The 22,974-nt window shown below is 42.6% G+C and overlaps 3 protein-coding genes across 4 annotated transcripts; 2 read left to right on the forward strand and 1 right to left on the reverse strand.

Annotated features, from left to right (window-relative positions):
* Positions 1-12: 12 nt before the first annotated feature.
* On the forward strand, positions 13-7,914 carry LOC135330891 (ATP-dependent RNA helicase DDX54-like). Its single transcript, XM_064525845.1, has 15 exons — positions 13-225; positions 523-593; positions 1,000-1,116; positions 1,170-1,241; positions 1,324-1,415; positions 3,892-4,109; positions 4,452-4,645; positions 4,923-5,048; positions 5,394-5,478; positions 5,652-5,789; positions 5,975-6,264; positions 6,423-6,484; positions 6,537-6,731; positions 7,091-7,195; positions 7,310-7,914. Exons 1-15 carry the CDS (start codon positions 51-53, stop codon positions 7,734-7,736), a joined length of 2,367 nt encoding a protein of 788 aa, XP_064381915.1. The 5' UTR covers positions 13-50; the 3' UTR covers positions 7,737-7,914.
* LOC135330940 (leucine carboxyl methyltransferase 1-like) lies at positions 7,813-10,133 on the reverse strand. 2 transcript variants are annotated; one of them, XM_064525929.1, is made up of 9 exons: positions 9,930-10,133; positions 9,780-9,868; positions 9,465-9,663; positions 9,222-9,365; positions 8,838-8,958; positions 8,660-8,707; positions 8,449-8,594; positions 8,044-8,141; positions 7,813-7,926 (listed from the first exon to the last, which is right to left on the reverse strand). In XM_064525929.1, exons 1-9 carry the CDS (start codon positions 10,010-10,012, stop codon positions 7,892-7,894), a joined length of 963 nt encoding a protein of 320 aa, XP_064381999.1. In that variant the 5' UTR covers positions 10,013-10,133; the 3' UTR covers positions 7,813-7,891. The 2 variants fall into 2 exon arrangements, with proteins under 2 accessions (XP_064381999.1, XP_064381998.1); XM_064525928.1 differs by having other exon boundaries at positions 9,222-9,368; positions 9,930-10,131.
* Positions 10,134-10,322: 189 nt separating this feature from the next.
* LOC135330872 (NPC intracellular cholesterol transporter 1-like) lies at positions 10,323-22,694 on the forward strand. The gene is made up of 16 exons (XM_064525817.1): positions 10,323-10,490; positions 12,891-14,294; positions 14,516-14,751; positions 14,988-15,097; positions 15,491-15,669; positions 15,987-16,115; positions 16,382-16,564; positions 16,922-17,143; positions 17,528-17,575; positions 17,663-17,887; positions 18,266-18,456; positions 19,589-19,887; positions 20,413-20,613; positions 21,042-21,199; positions 21,713-21,989; positions 22,268-22,694. The coding sequence occupies exons 1-16, from the start codon at positions 10,443-10,445 to the stop codon at positions 22,588-22,590; spliced, it is 4,233 nt and encodes a 1,410-aa protein (XP_064381887.1). The 5' UTR covers positions 10,323-10,442; the 3' UTR covers positions 22,591-22,694.
* The last annotated feature ends 280 nt before the right edge of the window (positions 22,695-22,974 follow it).

The raw sequence follows: 22,974 nt of genomic DNA on the forward strand, positions 1-22,974 counted from the left end.
TTTGTACAGTCGCCCACGTGGCACATGCTACTGTAAAGCTAGAGCTAGAGATGGAGAAGTGTTTAACAAGTGTCGATTTCTCAGAGTTTGGGCATGATAAAAGCTTGGATAGAGGTGTAGTCATAGATGATAATGACTCAGGCTCAGAAAGCTGTGAGGAGACCCGGAAAATGGTGTTGAAACAAAACAGGAAAGGGAAGAAGTCTGGTGGATTCCAATCCATGGGTAAGTGTGTGTCAGTCGAGTTAGATAGCCTCGAGACCAGCCGTTCGTTATCTGAAAGAACGCCTGGTCAAGTTCTAATGTAGCACTCGTTCTATGGTCCAGGAATTTCTTAGACGGTAATTGCCAGCACAAGGTGTATTACCCATGAATATCATTATGATGCTATAAAACGCTGACTCAGCTAGACAAGTTGCACATTAGAACTTGGCCAGGCGTTCTTTCAGATAACGAACGGCTGGTTACGAGGCTACGAGTCAGACTCCAGGAGGTGAATATTCTATTCTGTTCTCATCTCAGGTTTGAGTTATGCTGTTTTCTCTGCCGTAATGAAGAAAGGCTACAGAGTGCCCACTCCCATTCAGAGGAAGGTAAGAAACTTTGGGTCCCACAACAACTGCCTATTTAATACTACTGTCTTCATGCTATTGTGCCCATGCAACAGATGCTACACACGTAATTATAGCTAGCTTCACATGTAATCATTAAATTATCCAGCTGTGTCGCTCAATGCGGCACAGTCTGTCAGCTATAGTCTTTGCTACAACAATCACTTGTTTTTATATCATTCACGTTACAGGCTGTAAAGTCTTAATAATAATAATAATAATAATAATAATAATAATAGTATCTTGCACAAGTTTGAGGTCAGACTAGACTTGTTTTACTAGCTACAGCTTATTGACTGTCAATATGATTCTTGCGTTAGGATCAAACAATATTTTTAGCTCTCAGAGAGTTTAAAATCCCATAAGTGTAATGGTTCAACTCTTTTAGTGTATCCCTGTGATAATGGACGGAAAAGATGTTGTTGCCATGGCGAGAACAGGATCAGGGAAGACGGCTGCCTTTCTTGTCCCTCTATTTGAGAGACTCAAGACCCACTCCTCTAAGGTGTGTGTATGAGCACGTATGTTATTTGATTGTTTCAGTCCTGACCGTTTTAGATTGGAGCTAGAGCTCTCATCTTGTCTCCAACTAGGGAACTGGCTACACAAACTATGAAGTTCACAAAAGAGGCAAGTGTTTCGCTGTTATTACATGCTTGTAGATATTAAAATATTAGCTAGTGAGCTTTAACAATTATCCTTGTTAATATAGCTTGGACGTTTCACTAGTCTTCGAGCAACCCTGGTACTGGGAGGAGACAAGCTGGAGGCTCAGTTTGCCTCCATGCATGAGAATCCAGACATGTGAGTGTTGTAATGATTATGGAACACACATGTATAGCGGGTAATTTTCGGGGGACAAAATATTCGTGGTTCAGCAATATTGAGACATTTCGTGGGTAATATTTTCGTGGTTGGAGCTTGCCACTGCAGGTAAAGGTAGGCAAGGTCGCTTCATTCATGGGTAAAATATTCGTGGTCAGACCTCCAACCACGAAAACCACGAATATTTTGCCCCACTACTTATGTATACATAATTAACCCGAGGCGCGTGGGCGGCCACGGGTTATAGTAGTCGTTTGGTTTGTTTGTTACCCGAGGCGCGCGTGGGCGGCCACGGGTATAGTAGTATGTTGGTCTGTTTGTTTGTTTGTTTGTTTGTTTGTCACAGGTATATCTACTCACCTGGATGCCACATCACTGCGTTTACAGCATGGATAGCCTTCACACAACAATATCTTGATTTAAATAGTGGCAGATTTTGCTGTTAAAGCTTCTTTGTCGAGCAAAAGCTAAGAAGCTTGAATAAGCTTGTGACTAGGTCTGCTTACCTGGGTGCTCTAGCACTGCGTTTACAGCATGAGTAGCCTCCACACAACAAGTTAGTACTTTTGATAGTGACAGCTTTAGGTGTTAAAGCTCCTTTGTCTAATAAAAGCGAGCAAAATGTAGCTTGAACAGAACTTGCACATGCGTTACTTATAACTGAAGTGATCCTGTACCAAGAAAACGATGGAACAGGGTCACTAAAGTAGAAAGCTGTATATACCAGGAACAATGGAACAGGGTCACTAAAGTAGAAGCTTGAAATATAGCTCCTGCTGCTGACTGGGATCCTACTCCATGCAGAACCTGGAGCCATACTTCTCTGAGACTCCAGGCTTCTTTACTGTGATCCCAATCCACAGTGCATATATCTAGACTATAGTACCACTACCTGTTCTCAACTGTTTCAGCATGCCAGGGGCGTAGCTACCATTGTTTCCTGGTTGCCCAGAAACCCCCCCAGGAGCTGCTGAGAAAATTGGGCAGGGCTCCCTATAATTGAAAAATCATGCAGCCCTGCCCATCTTTTCACACGTGGCTGCAAATCAATAATCAGAGCAGCACCGTGAAGCGTTTCACTTTGGCTTTGTCTCAGCTAGTTAGTCTCAGCTAGCTAGCTACCTCAAACAAAGAAGACCAAGACTTAAGTTCTAGATCTAGTATCAATCCTGAATGCTCCAGTATTCTCAGACTCAGCTCTAAGCACAACTTTATTCAGGAGTTTAGAACAATCTCAGCCACATGAAACCTCTCAGGTAAATGACATTTAATTGTTGCTCAGCTAGACTAGCAATACACAATTGGCACCTGCATGCCTAGTATGTTACGTCTATAGCTAGCTAGCTTCTCACAAACATGTAAAAAAGTCATGAACAATAGTCAATAACAGTAGGTGTGCCCCAATCAAGAGGGTGTGGTACCGGAAGTGGGCGTGGCCACAAAAATTTCGCGGCGCTATCGCGCCGCTGATTTTTCTGCAGAAACCCCTGTCTCAAAAGTCTGGCTACGCCCCTGCATGCCTCCAGTCTGGTTTAGTTTTATTGCTCCTGAGTTGCTGTGCAAGTCATACATGATAACAACATCACTATATGCACTGCATTATATTTCTGGTTTCTTTTTAATCATGTCACCAGCCGAGGGTTTGCACTTTAGTGCTCTAGTTTGTTTGTTTGTTTGTTTGTGACAGGTGAATCTACTCACCTGGATGCCACAGCACTGCGTTTACAGCATGGATAGCCTTCATACAACAAGTTATTAATTTTAATAGTGGCAGAATTTCATGTTAAACCTTCGTTGTCAAATAAAAACGAGCAAAAGCTAAGAAGCTTGTGACTGGGTCTGCTTACCTGGATGCTCTAGCACTGCGTTTACAGCATGGGTAGCCTCCACACAACAAGTCAGTACTTCTAATAGTGGCAGCTTTCGGTGTTAAAGCTTCATTGTCTAATAAAAGCGAGCAAAATGTAGCTTGAACAGAACTTGCACATGCGTTACTTATAACTGAAGTGATCCTGTACCAGGTCCAGAAACAATGGAACAGGGTCACTAAAGTAGAAAGCTGTATATACCAGGAACAATATTGGAACAGGGTCACTAAAGCAGAAAGCTTGCTTTAGCTGACTGGGATCCATGCAGGACCTGGAGCCATACTTCTCTGAGACTCCATGCTTCTTTGCTGTGATCCTAATCCACAGTGCATATATTTATAGTACTACTACCTGTTCTCAAATGTTTCAGCATGCCTCCAGTCTGGTTTAGTTTTATTGCTCCTGAGTTGCTGTGCAAGTCATGCATGATGATGATAACAACATCACTATATGCACTGCATTATATCAGTCTTCTGGTTTCTTTATAATCATGTCACCAGCCGAGGGTTTGCACTTTAGTGCTCTAGTTTATTTATGCTTTGTGCTCATACTTACCCTCACTCAGACATATATGTTTCTATCTCCAGTATTATTGGCACCCCCGGACGCTTTCTCCACTTGGTTGTAGAGATGGGACTAAAACTGTCTTCGATTGAGTATGTGATTTTCGACGAGGCTGACCGTTTGTTTGAAATGGGATTTGCTGAGCAGTTGCTAGGTATCGTTCAACAGCTTCCTGAAACCAGACAGACCCTCTTGTTTTCTGCCACTCTCCCAAAGCAGCTTGTGGAGTTTGCAAAGGCTGGTATGTTTGGGAGCTATTTACTGCATACTCTAGCAGACACTTATAAACTGTTACTCTTAACTGTGGCCTAATTTTCAGGTGGCTGGTTCTACAAAAGTTACTAAATTCGCTATTATCCATAGCCATTCATTCCACACACACCGTATGATCGATCATTGAGGGGATTAGCCGTTGGCCCTTTCTTTTCCTTTAGCTCTTGTTCAGCCTCCTGCTTCTGCTGAGCACGAGAAGTGACGAGGAGGGTACCCACCCACCCACCCACACACACACCCCCCCACACACACACACACACACACACTTGTATCATGGTAGCCTATAAGTTATGTCCTGTTCTTTCCCTAGGACTCAAGGACCCCGTGTTGGTTCGACTAGACGTGGACTCTAAACTGAGCGAGCAACTCAAACTTCACTTCCTGGCTACTCGTGCTGATGATAAACCAGCTGTCCTCCTCTACCTGTTACGTAATGTCGTCTCAGCGGGGGAGCAAACTGTTGTGTTTGCAGCCACTAAACACCACGTGGAATATCTTAAAGAGGTGAAGTAGACACCTACGGAGTTACATTCTTCTATGCTCATGTAACTATAATAATGAGGCTACATATTAAACTTCGACTAACTATATCTGTAACCAGTATTTGTCCAGCCTGCACTTAGCAAGGATGTACCCAGAATTGTTTATGTGATGTCTATCTTAAATCCTCAATTCGGTAAACTTAGGCCTTAAAAGATGGTTATTTTTGTCTAGAGCAGTGTGGGCATATCCCTACTTAAGCATATGCACCTTTCGCCTTCACTCTACGATCTTTCTCCAGCTCCTGACAGCAGCTGGCATATCGGCCACTCATACGTACAGCTCTCTGGACCAGACTGCCCGTAAGATCAACGTGGCCAAGTTTGTCAACAAGAAAGCCTCTGTCATGATTGTCACCGATCTCGCTGTGAGTGCATGGAAGACAGTGATAATAGACTATACAGGCTATTTCACAGACTGCGTTCAGTGTGGGAGCAATGCTTACACCATAGTTATTGTGAAATCAGCTTCAATCGAGACATGTACAGTGACACCTGCTTATAGTGGTCACCCTTATTATAAGCAGACCCAGGGTTGCTGTAAATAAGAAGTGGCCTGCTACGTAACACAGGTTGTTAACCCAGTGTAGAGGGTGACTAACACTTACTCCTAGTTTAACAAGAATATCACTTAGGCACACCACTGATATAGAAATTTTGTAGAAAAGTCCTGCAAAAACCTGTCTGTAATTAATATTTTTCCTGTGCCTCAGGCTAGGGGCATTGACATACCTATGCTGGACAATGTCGTCAATTACAACTTCTCGTGCAAGCCAAAGCTGTTTGTTCACAGAGTGGGTGAGTGAGAGATACACGGTGTACTACATTGTATATGTTTCTGTCCATAATTTGAGAAGTGTATATGTAGTATTTATAGGCAAATTAAAATTGATTTAGTGGAATGATATTGAATGCATTTTTGCCTCCAGGAAAAGATGCAGTAACTATATATATGATTATTACTATCCCAGGTCGTGTTGCCAGGGCTGGTCGCAGTGGGTGTGCCTACTCTCTCCTCTCGTCTGATGAAGTGCCCTACATGCTGGACCTCCACCTTTTCCTGGGCAGGCCGCTCCAAATGAGCTCTGCATCGAAACAGCTTGTATCTGGTGGGTGGATATGATGAGAGTTGTACCCTGTGCACTCACTCAGTAGGTAGTGTTAGCCGCCGAGTCTACAGTGTTATGTGTTTCGATTGTTGTACGTAAAACCTCTCCAATTGCCTTAAAACCATCAACGAGCATGGTACGTATGTACAAGTACTTGTATCAATGTTGTGCTGCATTTCCTGCAGGTACCTATGGCAGTGTTCCCCAGTCAATCATAGACAGTGAGCATGACACTCTGAGGAAGCTACACTCCACCTCTCCAGTAGAATTGGACGAACTCCACAGAATCTCCACAAATGCTCAGAAACAGTACGTCAGGTCCCGAACCCAACCAGCCCCAGAGTCAGTGAAGAGAGCTAAAGATCTCGTTCCGTCGGTGTTGCCTGCCCACCCAATGTTTGAGCAGCTGTGCTCTCAGGAGGACATGGCCAGTAGTCGCCTTCTGGACTCACTCAAATCATATAGACCAAATCAGGTGACATGTACTAACTCTGTACAAGAGGTAGCACTTAGTCTCATTCCCGGCCTGACTTTTCTCTATTATTTTTGGCTTGGGAACGAGGCTAGGTAGCACTCTGCTGAGGAGAAATGTTCATGTTCAGAGTCCTAGTTTTTTTTACTGTTTTGTTGCAGACCATATTTGAGATACACTCGACCAGTAAAACCACAGCTAAGCAGGTCATGAAGACTAAAAGGTATACATGCACTGGCTGGTGTGCAGCCTCAGGTATTTTCATTTTTTCTCAGGAAATACCATGGTGAAGTACTAAGTGCTGTTAGACAGAAGACGGGTCAATCTTCATCTGAAGCAGCTGCTTCCACTGATGGTGACGCTGCCGATAGTGGTGAGCTCCGATTAGATGAGTCCAGCAAACAGCCGAGTCATCGTGATGAGGAGCATTACTTGAAATACACTTCGTCTGATGTCCACTCTGAAAGAGGGTGGGTTATCGTACTGTACAGTCATGTACGTGCCCACACCTCTTAACACATTCATCACACTCACACTCACACACCCTAACTCGTACCCCCTTCACATTCACACACTTATACCCACACTAACTCTTACCCCCCTCACACTTATACCCACCCTAACTCGTACCTCCTTCACACTCACACCCTAACTCGTACCCCCTTCACATTCACACACTTATACCCACCCTAACTTGTGCCCCCCACACTCACACTCACACACACCCTAACTCGTACCCCTCACACTCACACACACACACCCTAACTTGTGCCCCCTCACCACTCTATATTAATTGTGCGCCCCCTCACACACACACACACACACACAGTCTGTCTCTAGGGTCAAGCTTTCAGAGAGACGCGGAGGGAGCTGCACTAGACTTAGCCGGAGACGACGACCAGACTTCAAAAAAGAAAACCAATATCAAGACATGGTAATTGTAAAACTGCCTCTTTAACATTATATGTATTAATTTTATGTACGTGTACAGTGTGCATGTGTGTACAGTCAGTGCAGACTTAATAGTACAATAATCACCACTGTACAGGGACAGAAAACGTAAGAAGTTTGTTGGGGACAGCAATCAGCCCAAGAGAGTCAAAACGGAGAGCGGCCATTGGATAAAGGCCTCTTACAAGAGCCATGCCTATCAGGAGTGGAAGGACAGATACAAGCTAGACACACCTCTAGCAGGAGCTGAAGAAGACACACAGGCAATCTCGCTCAAGAAACCCTCTAGAGGAAGAAAGGGACGATTTGCAGAAGCTGAGGAAGATACACAGTTTAAGAAACCTTCTCGAGGAAGAAAGGGACGATTTGGGACAAGTAAAGTAGAAAAAGAAGGCAAAGGAACAGTTGGTGGCCTCAGGTCTAAAGGAGAGATACTAAAGAAGCGAAAAATGAAGAACATGCAAGAAATGGCTCGAAAGCGAAAGTCTAAGAAGCAATCAGCTGGCAGTAGTAAACAAAAGTGATTAAGTCACATGACTTTTTGTTACAATTATGTCATGCACATGTACATGTACGTGTCACATGCTGTTGTACGAACTGTTTTGTGCAAATTAAATTTATGATGAACATTGAACATTGAGTGTGAATATCATACATGTGTCATGCATCATAATGTTTGTCAAGAGTTCTTTGATAATCTGACCTTGTCCAAACCTGCAGCAATAATTGGAATGTTCAAGGCAATATTATATGTAAACATGAAAGTAAAAGCCAAGATACTGTTGGAAAGCAAGAGTTCATGAACTCTTGATGAAAGTTATAATTATATACCTATTCTTTTCTTGTCAGTGTAGCCACAGCTGGCACAGTAGTGCTGTAGCAGTTGTATTAACAGTTCCTTCTCATCGAGAAACTCTAACCTCTCAATTCTGTACAAACAAAATTATACATCTAATACTGTGACTGACGTATCACTACTTTGTGTACATCGTCACGAAATATAATAGACTAGTACAACTATATACATGCGAGAGATTGTACAACCTGTACGGTGGACTATGGAATAAGAAAGTCATCTTCTCATCAGTAATTGCATGGATGGACACTGTATAGCTACATGTACTGGAGTGGTGAGGCAATAACTCAACGAATTATTTTTGTTATCTCTATATAGCCTAGAGATAGTAATCCAGTAAATAAAAGATTACCTTAACCGCAAGCCCAATAATAAATCACCTTTGTATTTCATTCTTAGGTAGCTGTTGATAGACCTCTGCCATATCTAATGCCCAAGTACACTGCCACCCATTTCCAAGGAAACGCTGTTTCTGTGACTCCAGGTCAGGGCATGCATTGATACCCAATAGAGAGCAACCTCTGTGCTGCATGTGAGCATGGAACAGTGTCAGGGTGGCGGGGGTGGAGTAACAGGTGAGTATATACTTACTGCAAGATTTGCCTGCATGGTCAGTCCAAAACTGTCATCGGGGAAAATCTGAATTGGATGAGTGTGAAACATCATGAGTACTAACTAGAAAGGGAACAAGTTGAACACTCACACTTCAATATTATAAAACGATGTCCGCTATACAGTTACAGTGTAACTACGACAGCACATTACTCACTGGCTCGTAGTTCAAGAATAGTGCAGTGGAGAAGTTGTTTCCAGCCCATCGAATCACTTCTCTGGACTTGTCTGGATCCATATACACAAGTACACATTCGGTCAGGAACAAAGTGGGAAGGCTGCAATAAAGATAATGGTACCAGATCTCTATCAGAAAGGTGGTAAACACACTTCAGAGTGAGGTTATGGCTATGCCATTAAGTAAATTCCACCATGCAGTAAGTGTAGATGTGAATGCACGTGCACATTGCTGTCACAATAGCGACTAGAATTGAATGGCATAGCGCTAGCCATAAGACCACCTACAATTAATTGTAGAAAACAACTAAGGGCAAAACAACTAGTCTAATTACCAGGAGTGCACTCCAACCACTCGGTGTACCTGGTATCGACTCCACTACTCAGAAGCTTTTCGCCGACAGTAGCCATATCTCTGAGGTCTCCTGATAGTAGTTTGTAGTGCTTGGAGGAGATGGAGTCTTTTTCTATCACAGGATCTACTAAAACTTCTCTCAATGGTTCTTTACTACTGCAGAGTGTGCATACGAAAAATTAATAGAATATCGAGTCCCTAAGAGATGCAGTAAATAGAATTATGATCTAACAATACCATTTTGTTCTTCACCTGATATAGTAACATTTTCTTGCTGTCACGGCTTCGAAGTCGACCTCGACAAGCAGCTTCGGTCTGAGCGATCTTGCACTGAGGGTCCAATATAGCGTGTCATAGCCTGCTCCAAAGTTGATCACCTGACTCTCCTCACCCGCTAGCGAGAGAAACTTCTCGACTAACAGCTGATACAATCTGACCCTCGCAAAATAACCTGCGTATGAAAAGTTGAATATACAACTCTCGGAAAGAGATGTCGTACATGATTATCTGCTACTGGTAAAAAATTCAAGGTAATCCTCGTCATTTCAAAGCACAAATGCTCATCACCTCTGTTTATTTCCGGAGATTTACGATCTGAGGTTCTGCAAAAATACTTGACAAAGTCGTCCTCCCAGTAGCCCTTCTGTGTAGCATATCTAAAGTATAGAGCAAACAATTATGTGAACTGAAGCAACATTTCCTTGCACCATACTTAACCTTTTACATGATGTAGCATCATCATTTGTAGTTTGCACAGCCAGATCATCACTTGCTCTACGACTAGATCTACTTTGGGCCATTTTGTACTTAGAGAAGGCAGGTTGAAGAAGAGCAGTAAATGGATCAACTCCAGTTCAAGTTAGTTGGAAGTTCAAGTCAACAGTGCTAGTCAGCATGGCAAAAGGGGTGTGTGTGGCGCAGGTGAGGTCAAAGGTCATTTGGAAAAGGGTCCGGCTTTCCCGGATCTGTTCTAATGGAACGCTATCAGAAGACGGCTAAACAGCACAGCACAATATCCAAAAATCTGTAAATTAGAGTCTAGATGTCCGTAAATGTGGCCTGTTTACGCTAATGAAATTTTTGTCATGAATATAATTAACTATCCCCCACATGACTGGCGTGGCAGCATCAGCCCATATATCATTTGCACTCTCCTCTTCTTTTTATTACACGGTGGCACTCTGTTTCTCAAACATCTAATTGAAGGTTCACAGACCAGACGTGTTGTTCATGGCTTCAAGTATCTCAGCTGGAGGCTGCTTACTGCTCTGTGCAGTGGTGAGCTCAATTTATAAGAATATTCTTAACTTGTTTAATATAGCTAGCTATATAGCTGGAGCATATAATTGACTATGTACTGACAACCTATAGTATTCTATAGCCAGGTAGTATTTATATCCTGGTGTTGGTGTCACGGATCATGTCAGATACACGGCATGCAATGGTTATGAATATTGGAAGTACCTTAAATAATTACATGTACATATGCTGTTTACTCATGATAAAGGAGAGAGGGATTGGAAATGGCACTAGAACGTCTACTTTTGTGCTGGGGGTGTTAAACAGCTGTTAAAAGCAAATTTAGACCCTTCCAAACCCTCCTAAAGCGTTGATACAATGCCTTTTGCTGGTAGGCATCACTTAGAAATGACCAAATAAACTATTGTTGTGAATTTGCTAGAGGGATACATTGTCTCTACATGTATAATACAGATTATTTGGACACCTTGGTTCCAGAGCCAGGCCAGATAACTGAATATGCGGTTAATCGAATAGATAAACTACGCCTTGATCCACCCACTTTATTAATAAACAGCAGTGCCACATGGTTGTCTGCGCATGCGCAGAAGATAAGCAGGCCTGTCTCCATAGTAACAGCTGCAACACGCATGCGCATTTAAGGGACACGCCCATTTTCTGAATTAGAAAATTGCCAAACGAGGTTCTGGATAACGGAGGTTCTACTGTACCCACTAGAACTGTCTAACAAGTAGTGTACTGTGTCTCATAATTAAAGTCTCAAGTATTGTATGGAATTACAAGCTAAGCAGCAGTATTTTTACACTGACAGTAAGACGATTCTTTGTCAATGGTTTGTTTCTTTGGCCATTTTTCCAACGTTAAAAAGGCAGCCTCGATTAAACCACATTGGCAACGTGGTTGTTCAGTCGAGGGTACTTTCGTTTCCAATCTCTCTCTCCTTTATCGGTTTACTCTAACCTTTCTTTGCCATGCCACGCCTACTATAATCAATATGTGGTGCCATGTATCCGACTGTCGTTAAGTACTTGTGTAACTCACCAACCATAGGTACAGTTGTGTTGTACAATTTATCTTGTACACATTGCTGGCGGTTTTTTTTTGCTTGTAGGTATAGGTGATTAGTAGGTGTGTGCCCATTATTGCAAGGAAGTGATTTCACATCGTGTTGACATTCATTTTATTCTTGCCCAAATACCAGCCATAGCAACTAGTTGATAATTACCTGCTCATGTTGCTTGGTTACACTTATGTTATAGATCAGGTCTAGTGTGTCATTTCCCTAGTATTCATGCACTCTTGCTAGTGCATTATGTGATAATTATGTAATCATTTCGGGGTCATCTCATTTAGAGGGACATTCTTGTGTGGGGTGAACTGATGTGGTGCTGAACTTTCATTCCCACAAAATGTTAATAATTATGGTGTGACTAGTGTTAATGAATATTTGTACAATACCTAGGATGTGCCCCTGTCAGCATTGTAGAGAACCCTCTATTGAATTCCCCCCATAATGTCAGCCCATCTAGGCGCTTTGGTCAGAGAGGTGTGTGTGGGGTGATCTACTCTGAACTTTCATTCGTATATTAGTATAGCGTGATTCGTGTTATCGAATATTTGGCTTACCAATAGCCAGGGACTATACTCTGCCAGCATTGTAGAGCCCTCATTGAATTCCCCCAATAATGTCTGTAGGCACTTTGGTCAGAGAGGCGTGTGTGTGTGTGTATGGGGTGATCTACTCTGAACTTTCATTCGTATATTAATATGGCGTGATTAGTATGTTTGGCTTACCAACAGGGACTATAAACCCTGCCAGCATTGTAGAGCCTTCAATTAAATTCCCCCGATAATGCCCTGTAGGCGCTTTGGTCAGACAGGTGTGCGTGTGCGTGTGTATGGGGTGATCTACTCTGAACCTTCATTTGTATAAATTCAGTCTATGTGTCATGATTAACATTATCGAATGTTTGGCTTACCAACGGGGACTATACCTATACTTGTCAACACTGTAGAGTTGGGCTAAAGGTGGCCCTTAATTCATACCTGGCGATTGATGATTGATATTGAATTCCCCCAATAAAATCAGCCCATCTTGTAGGCGCCTGGAGGCGTGTGTAAAATATATGTATGGGGTGATCTACTTTGAACTTTCATTGTTGTGCTTCTGTTTGTGGTTTCCATTGGTGATGGGGTGATGTTACATTACACTGTACATGTATGCACTTCCTCCTCTGTTTAGAGCCTTATCCCACGATTCTCCCTGTATTTTGTATTCTTTTTTTTCTCTGACAGTATGCACAATAAAGTTTTGCTGATTATAATCTTGTGGCTAAACAATTATTGGTGTTTTTCATAACTTAAACATTTGCATTGCTATGAGCTTCTCTTTGATGTTATTCTCCCCTCTCCCCTCAGGCACTCCTGTCTCTCTCTCCTCTCCCCTCTTTGGCTCAGGACCCTCCCCCTACGCCCAACATCACCCACGAAGCTGGCCATTGTCTCTGGTTAGGGCAGTGTGGCCCCTCTGGACAAGCTAATGGCGTCTTTAACTGTTTCTACAATGGGCCTGCCCACAACGTCACACCCGGCTCTGAGTTTCAGAAAGCCCTATTGGACATTTGTCCCCAGTATGCTAACGGCCCTGTGTGCTGTGACAAGAACCAGCTCGACACTCTAACTGGTCAAATTGGCATCCCTAGACAGTTGCTCGGTCGTTGTCCTGCCTGTTTGAAGAATTTCATCAATATTTTCTGTGCTTCGACATGTGATCCAAATGCTTCTCAGTTCCTTGACGGGAAATTGCAATATGATAAAGATAAGAAGGAATTCGAAGTGACCAGTGCAACTGTATATCTCGATGACGAATATGCTCATGGTGTGTTCAACTCTTGCAAGAATGTTATCAATCCTCAAGACAATGCCCAAAAAGTTGTTGACTTGATGTGTAATAACGCCGATCCCTGCACAGTCGAAGCTTGGTTCCAATATCTCGGTACTGGAAATCCGTATGTCCCATTCCCCATGAGGTACAAGTTTGACGACGGTAGCCTGCCCAAACCACCGGGTGTTGTAGCGTATGACGCCACCTACTATCCGTGTAACTATCACAACGGTTCTGACTACTCTTTACAATGCAGCTGTACTGATTGTGGAACCGAAGATGTGTGCCCCCCTGCCCCTTTACCGCTCAAAAACAACTTCCCAATAAAATGGATCTCGATTGGAATCGCTGCTGTTGGTGGTGCGATCGTACTGATCATCTTTATCATTACTCTTATTGCCGGTATTATTCAACTGGTCAGGAAACCCACAGGATACAGTCAAATCGATGGTGGCCGCACTTCGACAAGCTATGGCACTATGTCTGAAGATGACGACGACTCACCAACAAGCAGTGTAGGGAGTATCAATGACGATCTGGTTGTGGATGCGAAGGATGATTACTCTTCCTGTTGCTATAGCTGGTACAAGTTCGGGGCGTACTTCGAGAATTGGATCAAACATGTATTTTACTTGTGGGGCAAGTTTGCCACTAAATTCTGGTACATTGTGATTCCGACTGGCATAGTAGTGATGGGTGTGTTTGCTAGTGGTATGTATAGGTTCGAGGTGGTCACCGACACTGTAAAGTTGTGGTCTGCCCCCGACAGTCGAGCGAGATTAGAAAAGAACTATTTCGATGAGAACTTTGGTCCTTTTTATCGTACTGAGATGATTATTGTCAAGCCACTTAACCAGACTGTGTACTTCAAGGGCGACAATGGACAGGGAGGTACTGGCACATTTGGACCTGCTATGGCTTGGCCCGTCCTGAACGAGGTAAGTTTCAATCTCACTTTTAGAGTGTGAGAAAAAACTGTGTGGCTATTAATTGGCCAGAAACTTACTGTTTTTACCAAATTTGCACTGCTGTAATTGTAATAGAATGGGTCTGCATTCAATCATATGTCACGTGAAAGCTGAATGTTGTTACAATTCGGTGATACATGTAGACTGATGTAGTATCATGCTGATTACAATGTGTTATTATTTCCATGCAGTCATTCCATCTTCAAGAACACCTCATCAATATGGCAGTCCCTTACCAGTTCCCTAATGGCACCATGAAGAACGTCACACTGGAGGACATCTGCTTCAAACCTCTCAAACCTGACAACAAGAACTGTACCGTCATGAGTGTATTCAACTACTTCCAAAACGACTATGCTTATCTGTCCAAGTTGGCTGACTTCACTGAAGAGCCTGAATATCTTAGGCACATGTATTATTGTACAAGGTAAAATCACGTAACTATTGTATAATCGAACAATTCTTTGATGTACATATATATAGCCCGTAGTGTCTTTAACATGCCGTAAAACCACGGAACAGTAGGTATTAGCATCACGAAGCCACTACAATTCCAATACAATTATTGAAGCCTGTCAAACACTTCCACAAATTGTGTTATTGGCTTCCTATTTATGTTGCCCTGCTTCTCTATAATTGGTGTGCCCACTGTATCCCCTACAGAGGACCCGCTTCACCATCACAGCCTAATCCAGATTCCACACCTGGACCTGGCTGTCTTGGCAGCTTTGGGGGACCTGTGGATCCCAACGTGGCCCTCGGAGGATTCAATTGTAAGCTAGTAAACCAACCTTTGGTGTGCCCTTAACATTTTAGTAAGTCTAGCTTGTGTGGATCTACACTTTGCCCCTACGTGTTGTGTGTTGTATCTCAACATACATGTAATTATTTTGTTCTAATAATTATACACTGTACATCAGTTCCAACGTGTTGCCTAGTTTCCTAAACTTTCCTTTAGGCAACCTACATGTAGCCACTATTAGCAGGCCTAGATTGCTGAGGATACAGTGTCTGGCTATCTCTAGTTAACCACTGAAAATTGGAGTCTAAACTTAGTTGGGCCATGCCCACGATGTAGCTATTATGTGTGTTTATATAATTACTTCTTTTGCACTGTGCTATCCCGCTCCTGTGTATTTTATGCAAAGGATATAACTGCCCTTTAGATGATGAAAAGATTAAAGAGTGGAACTACCAGAATGCCACGACCCTCATCATCACGTTCACTGTCAATAACCACATCAAGGAAGCCGAAAATGCCATGGCCGAGGCTTGGGAGAAGGCCTACTTAGACTACCTCAAGAACTACAATGGAAGCACTTTTAACTTCTCCTTTTTAGCTGAGGTATGTGATAAGGATTTCGCCATGTGACCTTTGAAAATCATCCGATGTTTCGTGGTTAGATAAGAAACAGTAGTCCTAGTAGTGGCTTTGTTTGATAAAAAGCATGACCTCTTTAGTGCTGCCTGTGCAGTGTTCTTACTCCTACAATGATACACATCACGAGTGCACTCCTGTACCCATATATACACATATTCAAACACCTTCCCACAGTCACACACACACACACACACACACACACACACACACACACACACACACACACACACACACACACCTGTTAAAACACCTTCCTCCCCCCCCCCCCCCCTCCCTCGTAGCGCTCCACAGTGGATGAACTCGAGAGAGAAAGTCAGACTGACGAATTGACAGTTGTTATCAGTTACCTGTTCATGTTTGCCTACATCACTCTTTTCTTGGGCCACATTAGAAGTGTTGCTACGATCCTGGTAAGTCAGATAAATACAAAGCCCAAATGTAGTTCTATGAGGACGCAATCCGATGATGAGAGATAAAATGCACTTGCTAGACAATATGTATACATGCTCATGTTCAATTGTAGTCATTGTCACACAACTGGATAGTCTTGGTCCCAGGCCGATTTTTTTTTAATAGAACGAAGTTGAAAAATACCTAGCGTTCAATTGGAGACGGATCGGCCTGGGGTCGAGGCTAACAACTGGACAGCTGTTCACATTGTACTCCCTACACACAGATTGACATGAAGTTCTTTGTGGGTTTGGTTGGAGTGGGTCTGGTTCTCTTAGCTGTGGTCGCCTCCATTGGTTTACTCAGCTATATGGGTGTAGCTGGCTCCCTCATTATCCTGGAGGTGGTACCTTTCCTAGTGCTGGCAGTGGGAGTTGACAATCTCTTCATCATTGTACACTCCTATGAGGTGAGCACTCACGCACACCTGTTAGGACCGTGGTTTCACATCTTAATTCTACGGGTTTTAAGTGCGTTCTTTGTGGGTGAAATTTCGGCTTCCATAATTACTGTACTTATGCCATAATTAAGTTTGCGAAAGTAGTTTTATACTGCAGGTGTCTCAATGATTACTTTAAGTAGTGGACTGTGGGCACTATGTCCTGTGAAGACACAATTCGATATGAGAGACAATTAACTGGTCAATTGTATAGCTCAACAACAAATTAATTGTCAATTCAAAACTGGCATGTAGGACATACATATATAGCTAAGCCTAATGTGTTCACCTACTATTTTTATAACGTATACACTTATAACCTATTAGCGGCAAACTAAGAAGTTCTCCAAGCTCTTTGATGGTGATCTGTCCTTGGTGCCAGTGCCTGAGCTGATAGGACGTGCCCTCGGTGAAGTGGCTCCTAGCCTGCTCCTCACCTCACTCTCAGAGACAGCCGCTTTTCTCCTGGGAGGCATCTCTACCATGCCCGCTGTCAGATCTTTTTCTTTCTATGCTGGGGTTGCCGTGTTCTTCAACTTTATGTTGCAGGTGAGTAATGTGGTAAAGATCGTTTAATATTTGGCTGAAAAGTAGTAGATATCATTCGGTAATGGTCATCAATTTTAGAAAATGTATTCTAGTAGCTTTGGGTAAAGGGTCATACATTTTAGAATATGGACTTATGATTATAAGTAGTAAGCAAAATTCTGTATCACATTTGGTAAAGGGTCAGAGTTTTTAAACATGCTTTTCAAGTACCTAAATGTCTCAACGATTACTTTAAGTAGTGGACTGTGGGCACTATGTCCTGTGAAGACACAATTCGATATGAGAGACAATTAACTGGTTAATAATACCATGTACAGTATACATGTAGTTCAACCATAAAATATAAATCTTCTTGCTAGTGATAATGTTTCAATTATTGTGCAGGTGACGATATTTGTCTCTGTTGTGGCTCTGGATGCAAAAAGGCAGTTGGTGAGTAGATTCTTGTCTGACTCAGTGTTTCAACCCAGTGGCTTGGTATGCCTGTGCTGTGTAATTACCCAACTATTCCTATCACAGGCCAATCGGTTTGACATTCTCTTCTGTCTGAAATTGAAGGGCAAGTACAACCCCAACGCTGGCGTGGATATCCTCCATTTTATCATGAAGTGGTTTGCTAAGTTCATCCTCTACCCTATTGTGCGGCCATTTGTTCTGCTCATCTTTGGAGCCACTACTGTCTTGTCTCTTATCTCCCTCCTCCACCTGGACATCGGCCTTGACCAGAAACTTGCTTTTCCCAAGGTGTGTGTGTGATGTGTGTAGGGAGTGTGCGTGGTGGGTGTGGTGGGTGAGCGAGTGTGCGTGTGCGTGCGTGTGTGTGTGTGCGTGAGTGTGTGTGTATTGTGTGTGTGTGCGTGATGTGTGACTATGACTAGATTTGTTTTTTTAGGAGAAATTGGTTGTACATTCATTATGTGCGCAGTTCGTCTATTGCAGCTATATACATACTTCACTTGTTCACTGTCGTATTAATTGTCTGTTTACATAATTTGTCAATTACGTGTACCTCAGTTTGTTTAGGGAGTCTATAACTAAGGGTTACGTAAACTTTACATACTCTCCGTACACAACCAATTCCATAGCAACCAGCATGACCTATATCTCTATTTCCGTCTACAGGACTCCTACCTCATCACATACTTCAACGACATGGAGTCGTATCTACACACCGGCTCACCTGTTTACTTTGTCATCAAGGACACGGTGGATTACAGCCGCCAAGACGTTCAGGACAAGATATGCTCTCAGGCTGGCTGCTCAAAGGACTCGCTCGGCACACAAGTCAGCGTCTACTCTGAAGCACCTGATTTGTAAGTGAGGTTAATACCACAAGGGAATGTGCATGGTACATGTATTATTTTAATGGGTCACATTCTTATACAAAAATATTCTTTTGATTTTTGGCATGTTTTACTGTCGTATAAGGCTAGGACTATGGACTAACAGAGGTCTTGTGAGGCTAATACCACAAGGGAATGTGCGTGTGCTGTGCGCTAACTAATGACTCGCATTAAATAAATGTAAAATATGCTTTTAATCTCAATTTTTGGCATGTTTTACTGGTGTTTAATGCTAGGAAGAACAAGACGTCTTGTGAGGGCTATTACCACTAATGCATAACCTATGTTAGTTAATAGCTCACGTTAGTATTAATGTAAAATATGCTTTTGATCTCGATTTTTGGCATGTTTTAATTACTGGCGTATAACGCTAGGACTTAGGAATTTCTAGGAAGAACAAAAGGTCTTGTGAGGCCTATTACCACTATGACTATGACTATGACATGGCTGTGTTAATTAATAGCTTGCCTTAGTATTAATGTAAAATATGCTTTTGATCTCAATTTTTGACGTTGTTATAGGCTATAGGGAGGGAGTATCTTATATAAGCTTAGGTTACAAACATGGAATAACGTCAAGGAATTTCTAGGAGGAAAAAGGTTTTGTGGTGGATCACATGCATGGTGTCATAATGATGTGTTGTACATAGTCATGGGTTATGTTATGCACTCAAGTGATGGTATTACCGGTATGTAACAGTAGAGCTACTATACGCATGAGTTTAAGTTGCGACTGATGCTGTTAAATATAAGTTTGTGTGTGCTAATTAATTGCCAATAAATATCCTGCACAGCACACATCTTCCCTGATACACACTCCTACAATTTCCTCTGTTCCTAGCAAATTGTGCATGCCCTTCCTCTGTCCAACATCAACAAACATACATGCACTAGAACTAGGGCCATCCCTCGAGAAACAGAGTAGTGTAAACCAATTCACTTTTCATTTAATACAGTGTATATTTATACACTCTAAGTCTTGGAAGCCCCAATGATTTTCAAAGGACATACTTTTGCCTAAGCAGCAGACAATGGTATACATGTTCGTGTTTTATACTTTAACCCATCCCTGCTCTTATCACTCTGTTCTCTCCCCTCCTCAGGACACGAATAGCAGAGCCTGGCATGCTTTGGCTGGACACCTACTTCCAGTGGCTATCTCCCGACGGCAATTGCTGTGGTATAACCAACAATACGAACGACTACTGCAAGAACCCTGGCACCGGAAATTGCACCAAATGTCCAATTTCTAACTACAAGGACAATCGGCCGTCCTCAAAAGATTTCAAGAAGTACATACACTGGTGGCTGAATTCCAACCCTGGTACTACATGTCCAGCGGGAGGACATGCAGCTTTTTATAGTGCAGTCAAATTCGACGCAGACAATACCACTATCACCTGTAAGTGTTGTTTTTTGGTGACTCCTAACTCGCACTAATAATAGATTGTGTATACTAAAAGGTATCTTAGCTGTTGTTGTGACCGTGTGGTATGTGCACTGTTATCATTAATTGTGTTGACATTTTAGATTTCATCGCAATACAGCTAGAAGCGTACAGTATTTGTGTAGCGTACAGTGACCGACTGTTTATTTGACTCCCTCGGCTTCAAGGCCATACCTACTCGACACTAGTGTTATTTGCGTCAGTGAACTGTTGATTGGAATTAGCATTTCAAGCTGCTCTGAAATTCATTTGCATGCCTCAGGACATTTGAGCTATGAATGACCTCACTTTACATCACAGAGATCTGTATTTCACTTTTGTCACTAATCAGATTGATTGTCAATTTAAATTGCACAAAGACTTTTTTAACTGTTTTTCATTCTATGATGTACTTTGTAGATATGCATACTCGCCCATTTCACTTACCAATACATATAAGGAGTGACCACACGTGATTACGCTTTGTTCCCTCCCACCCAGCCTCGTACGTGATGACATACCACACTGTGCTCAAGTCATCGGACCAATATGTTGATGCCATATTTTGGGCGCGAAGGCTCTCTGACAATGTCACTCAGTCCCTCAACATCACCGTGTTCCCGTACAGTGTCTTCTATGTATTCTATGAACAGTACCTTCATGCTATACACGACATGGCCGTCAATCTTGGAGCTTCCTTAGGTAAGTTACGTTCCCTTCTGTTAATTGTTGCCCTCCTGTTATTCAACCTGCTTAAAACATACACTGTATTTGGTGTGGAACTTATAGAGAAATCAAAACAGATTGCTCTGTTTAAATAGTGAGCAATAGCCCATTAATTCCCTGGGGGGGAGTGTAGGCAGGTGTTGTTGTTATTACTCTGTGTGTGTCTGTACGCTAAGGTAACAACACAGCTGCACATGACTTGGATATGAGGCACTTTAAAACTATGTGATATTATAGCTGATCAGATGGATGTAAAATATCTAGTATGACATTCGAGACCTATAGTGTGTAGACTATCCCTTTCTGCCATTGTTGTTTCTTATTGGATTTTTTAATAAGACGAACCCTGATCTTACATCCTGTATACAGTCAGCTCTTTCACGTTTATATTCCTTCCTTCTTAGGTGCTGTGTTTCTGGTGACTTTCCTGACAATGGGTTTCAATCTTTGGGCAGCCATCATCATCATGGTGTCTGTTGGGATGATCCTTATACACATGATTGGCTCTATGGCCGTGGCCGGAATTAGTGCTAACGCCATCTCCCTTGTCAACCTTGTCATGGTGAGAACTTATACTGTCTGTGTGTATGGTGTTACATCACCGTGCATGCATTTAGTAGGAAGTGAGAGCTTCCAGCGGGTGCTTATTTTGTTATTAGAGCTAGTTAGGAATTTCCCACAACTTGTATATGGTTATCAGGAGACCCGGTAACCTGTGAGATGTAACAGCAGCATTCCATGTGTCTAATGCTCCCTAGAGAATGAGTGGAAAGAAAGTGTAGTTTGTAAGTGAGACTGTGTGTGTGTGTGTGTGTGTGTGTGTGTGTGTGTGTGTGTGTGTGTGTGTGTTCTGCCTTGCCTAGCATGCCAGGAACTTAGTTGCATGGTGATGGGTGGAGTGTGGAATGTGTGGGTTGCTTGTGAAGGGACAGTCATGAAAGCAACTGTTACAAAACATCCTGTTAATCAATAGCTCTCAATGGTGCAAACTTTATTGTTGAGTTGAAAGCATACGGTGATTACAACTGTCAAGTGTAGTTTACATACTCTCTTTCCTCCCTATCTCTCCACACAGACGGTCGGTATCTCAGTCGAGTTTTGCTCTCACATGGTTCGCTGGTTCACCTCCTGCCCTCTACCCTCTCGCTATCTGAGGGCCAAATCTGCTCTGTCTCATATGGGCGCCTCCGTTGTAAGTGGAATTACCGTCACCAAGTTCCTGGGTGTCTTTGTGCTCCTTTTTGCCAAGTCACAGCTCTTTGAGATCTACTACTTCAGGATGTACATGTTCATGCTGCTCTGGGGAGCACTGACAGGACTAGTGTTCCTGCCTGTCTTGCTCAGTTTTGTTGGTGAGTCTAGAGTATGTGCTCTGTCTACTTGTACAATGAACTTTGCATGCTTATAATTATGTGTAATTTCACGATTATTAACATGAAGGTGTAGGCCTACACTAAGTACAGTGTATGTAATTTATGGTTTCTTGATTGTTTTGGTAAACTGTATAACCTGTAAGTAATGACTAGTGTGCGTGGGTAAGTATTTCGAGAAATTGATTCTAAATTCCAATACCCTTACTCTTGTGTTACTTGTTACTCACATTACTTGGTTACGTGCTCTCTATTTACAGGTCCTCCCTACTATCCTGTCAAGGACATTCCATCGCCGTATGACCATTTAATTGTGCCAACTCAGCCACCAAAAGACGACAAAGGGCTCTTTCTTCCCAAAGAGAAGCCGAGCCAACCCCCTGTGTCTCCGCCCACCCAGTACACAAGTCAGTACCCCACCCTCCCCACTGTGAATGACGTTGAAGAACGATTGAACAATGGACAGCAGCAGCAGCAGCAGGAGTACCCAGCACCAACTTACCCCGGACAAAATGAGTACCAGAAGAGGGGCCTACCCTACAATAACTCAGCTGATGAGACTACAAAACTGATTAATCACTAGACTGGACATTTGTTTTATAGAAGAGCGTATCTGTGATACATTACATCTACTATATACGTGTGTGTGTTTAAATTATTAATTGATATATAATGTTCATTACTCTGTCACAACTGCAACAATGCAACTGATTTGGGCTGCTTTTGAAAACAATAATATCCTTGTTATTCTCTTGTGTAGATCTATACATAATTCAATGCAGTGTATGAAACGGTAAGATCAACCTTCAGTCATGGCACCCAAAGTGGAAACCATTCATGTGCTGCATGTAATGTCTGTGTAAAAGGGGATGGCCAGGGAGGATGCCAAAGGAAGTGAAGGCATGAAAAAGCAGTCTACCATATTGTACAAGGTCATGGCTGAATACTGCTATATGCATGACCCTGT

The sequence above is a fragment of the Halichondria panicea genome, chromosome 2 (assembly GCF_963675165.1).
Source record: "Halichondria panicea chromosome 2, odHalPani1.1, whole genome shotgun sequence".
In the NCBI taxonomy this organism is placed as follows: Eukaryota; Metazoa; Porifera; class Demospongiae; order Suberitida; family Halichondriidae; genus Halichondria; species Halichondria panicea.

Bases quoted from the DNA above. Each gene is read 5' to 3' on its own strand.
- LOC135330872 (XM_064525817.1), top strand. From the start codon at position 10,443: ATGGCTTCAAGTATCTCAGCTGGAGGCTGCTTACTGCTCTGTGCAGTG. The intron at 14,752-14,987 runs GTAAAATCACGT...TATCCCCTACAG, and splicing joins CACATGTATTATTGTACAAG to AGGACCCGCTTCACCATCAC. The intron at 18,457-19,588 runs GTAAGTGAGGTT...TCCCCTCCTCAG, and splicing joins TACTCTGAAGCACCTGATTT to GACACGAATAGCAGAGCCTG.
- LOC135330940 (XM_064525928.1), bottom strand. From the start codon at position 10,012: ATGGCCCAAAGTAGATCTAGTCGTAGAGCAAGTGATGATCTGGCTGTG. The intron at 8,959-9,221 runs GTACACCGAGTG...TCTTTATTGCAG, and splicing joins AGTAGTGGAGTCGATACCAG to CCTTCCCACTTTGTTCCTGA. The intron at 8,142-8,448 runs GTGATTTATTAT...TTGTTTGTACAG, and splicing joins CCTAAGAATGAAATACAAAG to AATTGAGAGGTTAGAGTTTC.
- LOC135330891 (XM_064525845.1), top strand. From the start codon at position 51: ATGGAGAAGTGTTTAACAAGTGTCGATTTCTCAGAGTTTGGGCATGAT. The intron at 1,117-1,169 runs GTGTGTGTATGA...TGACCGTTTTAG, and splicing joins TCAAGACCCACTCCTCTAAG to ATTGGAGCTAGAGCTCTCAT. The intron at 1,242-1,323 runs GCAAGTGTTTCG...TTGTTAATATAG, and splicing joins CTATGAAGTTCACAAAAGAG to CTTGGACGTTTCACTAGTCT.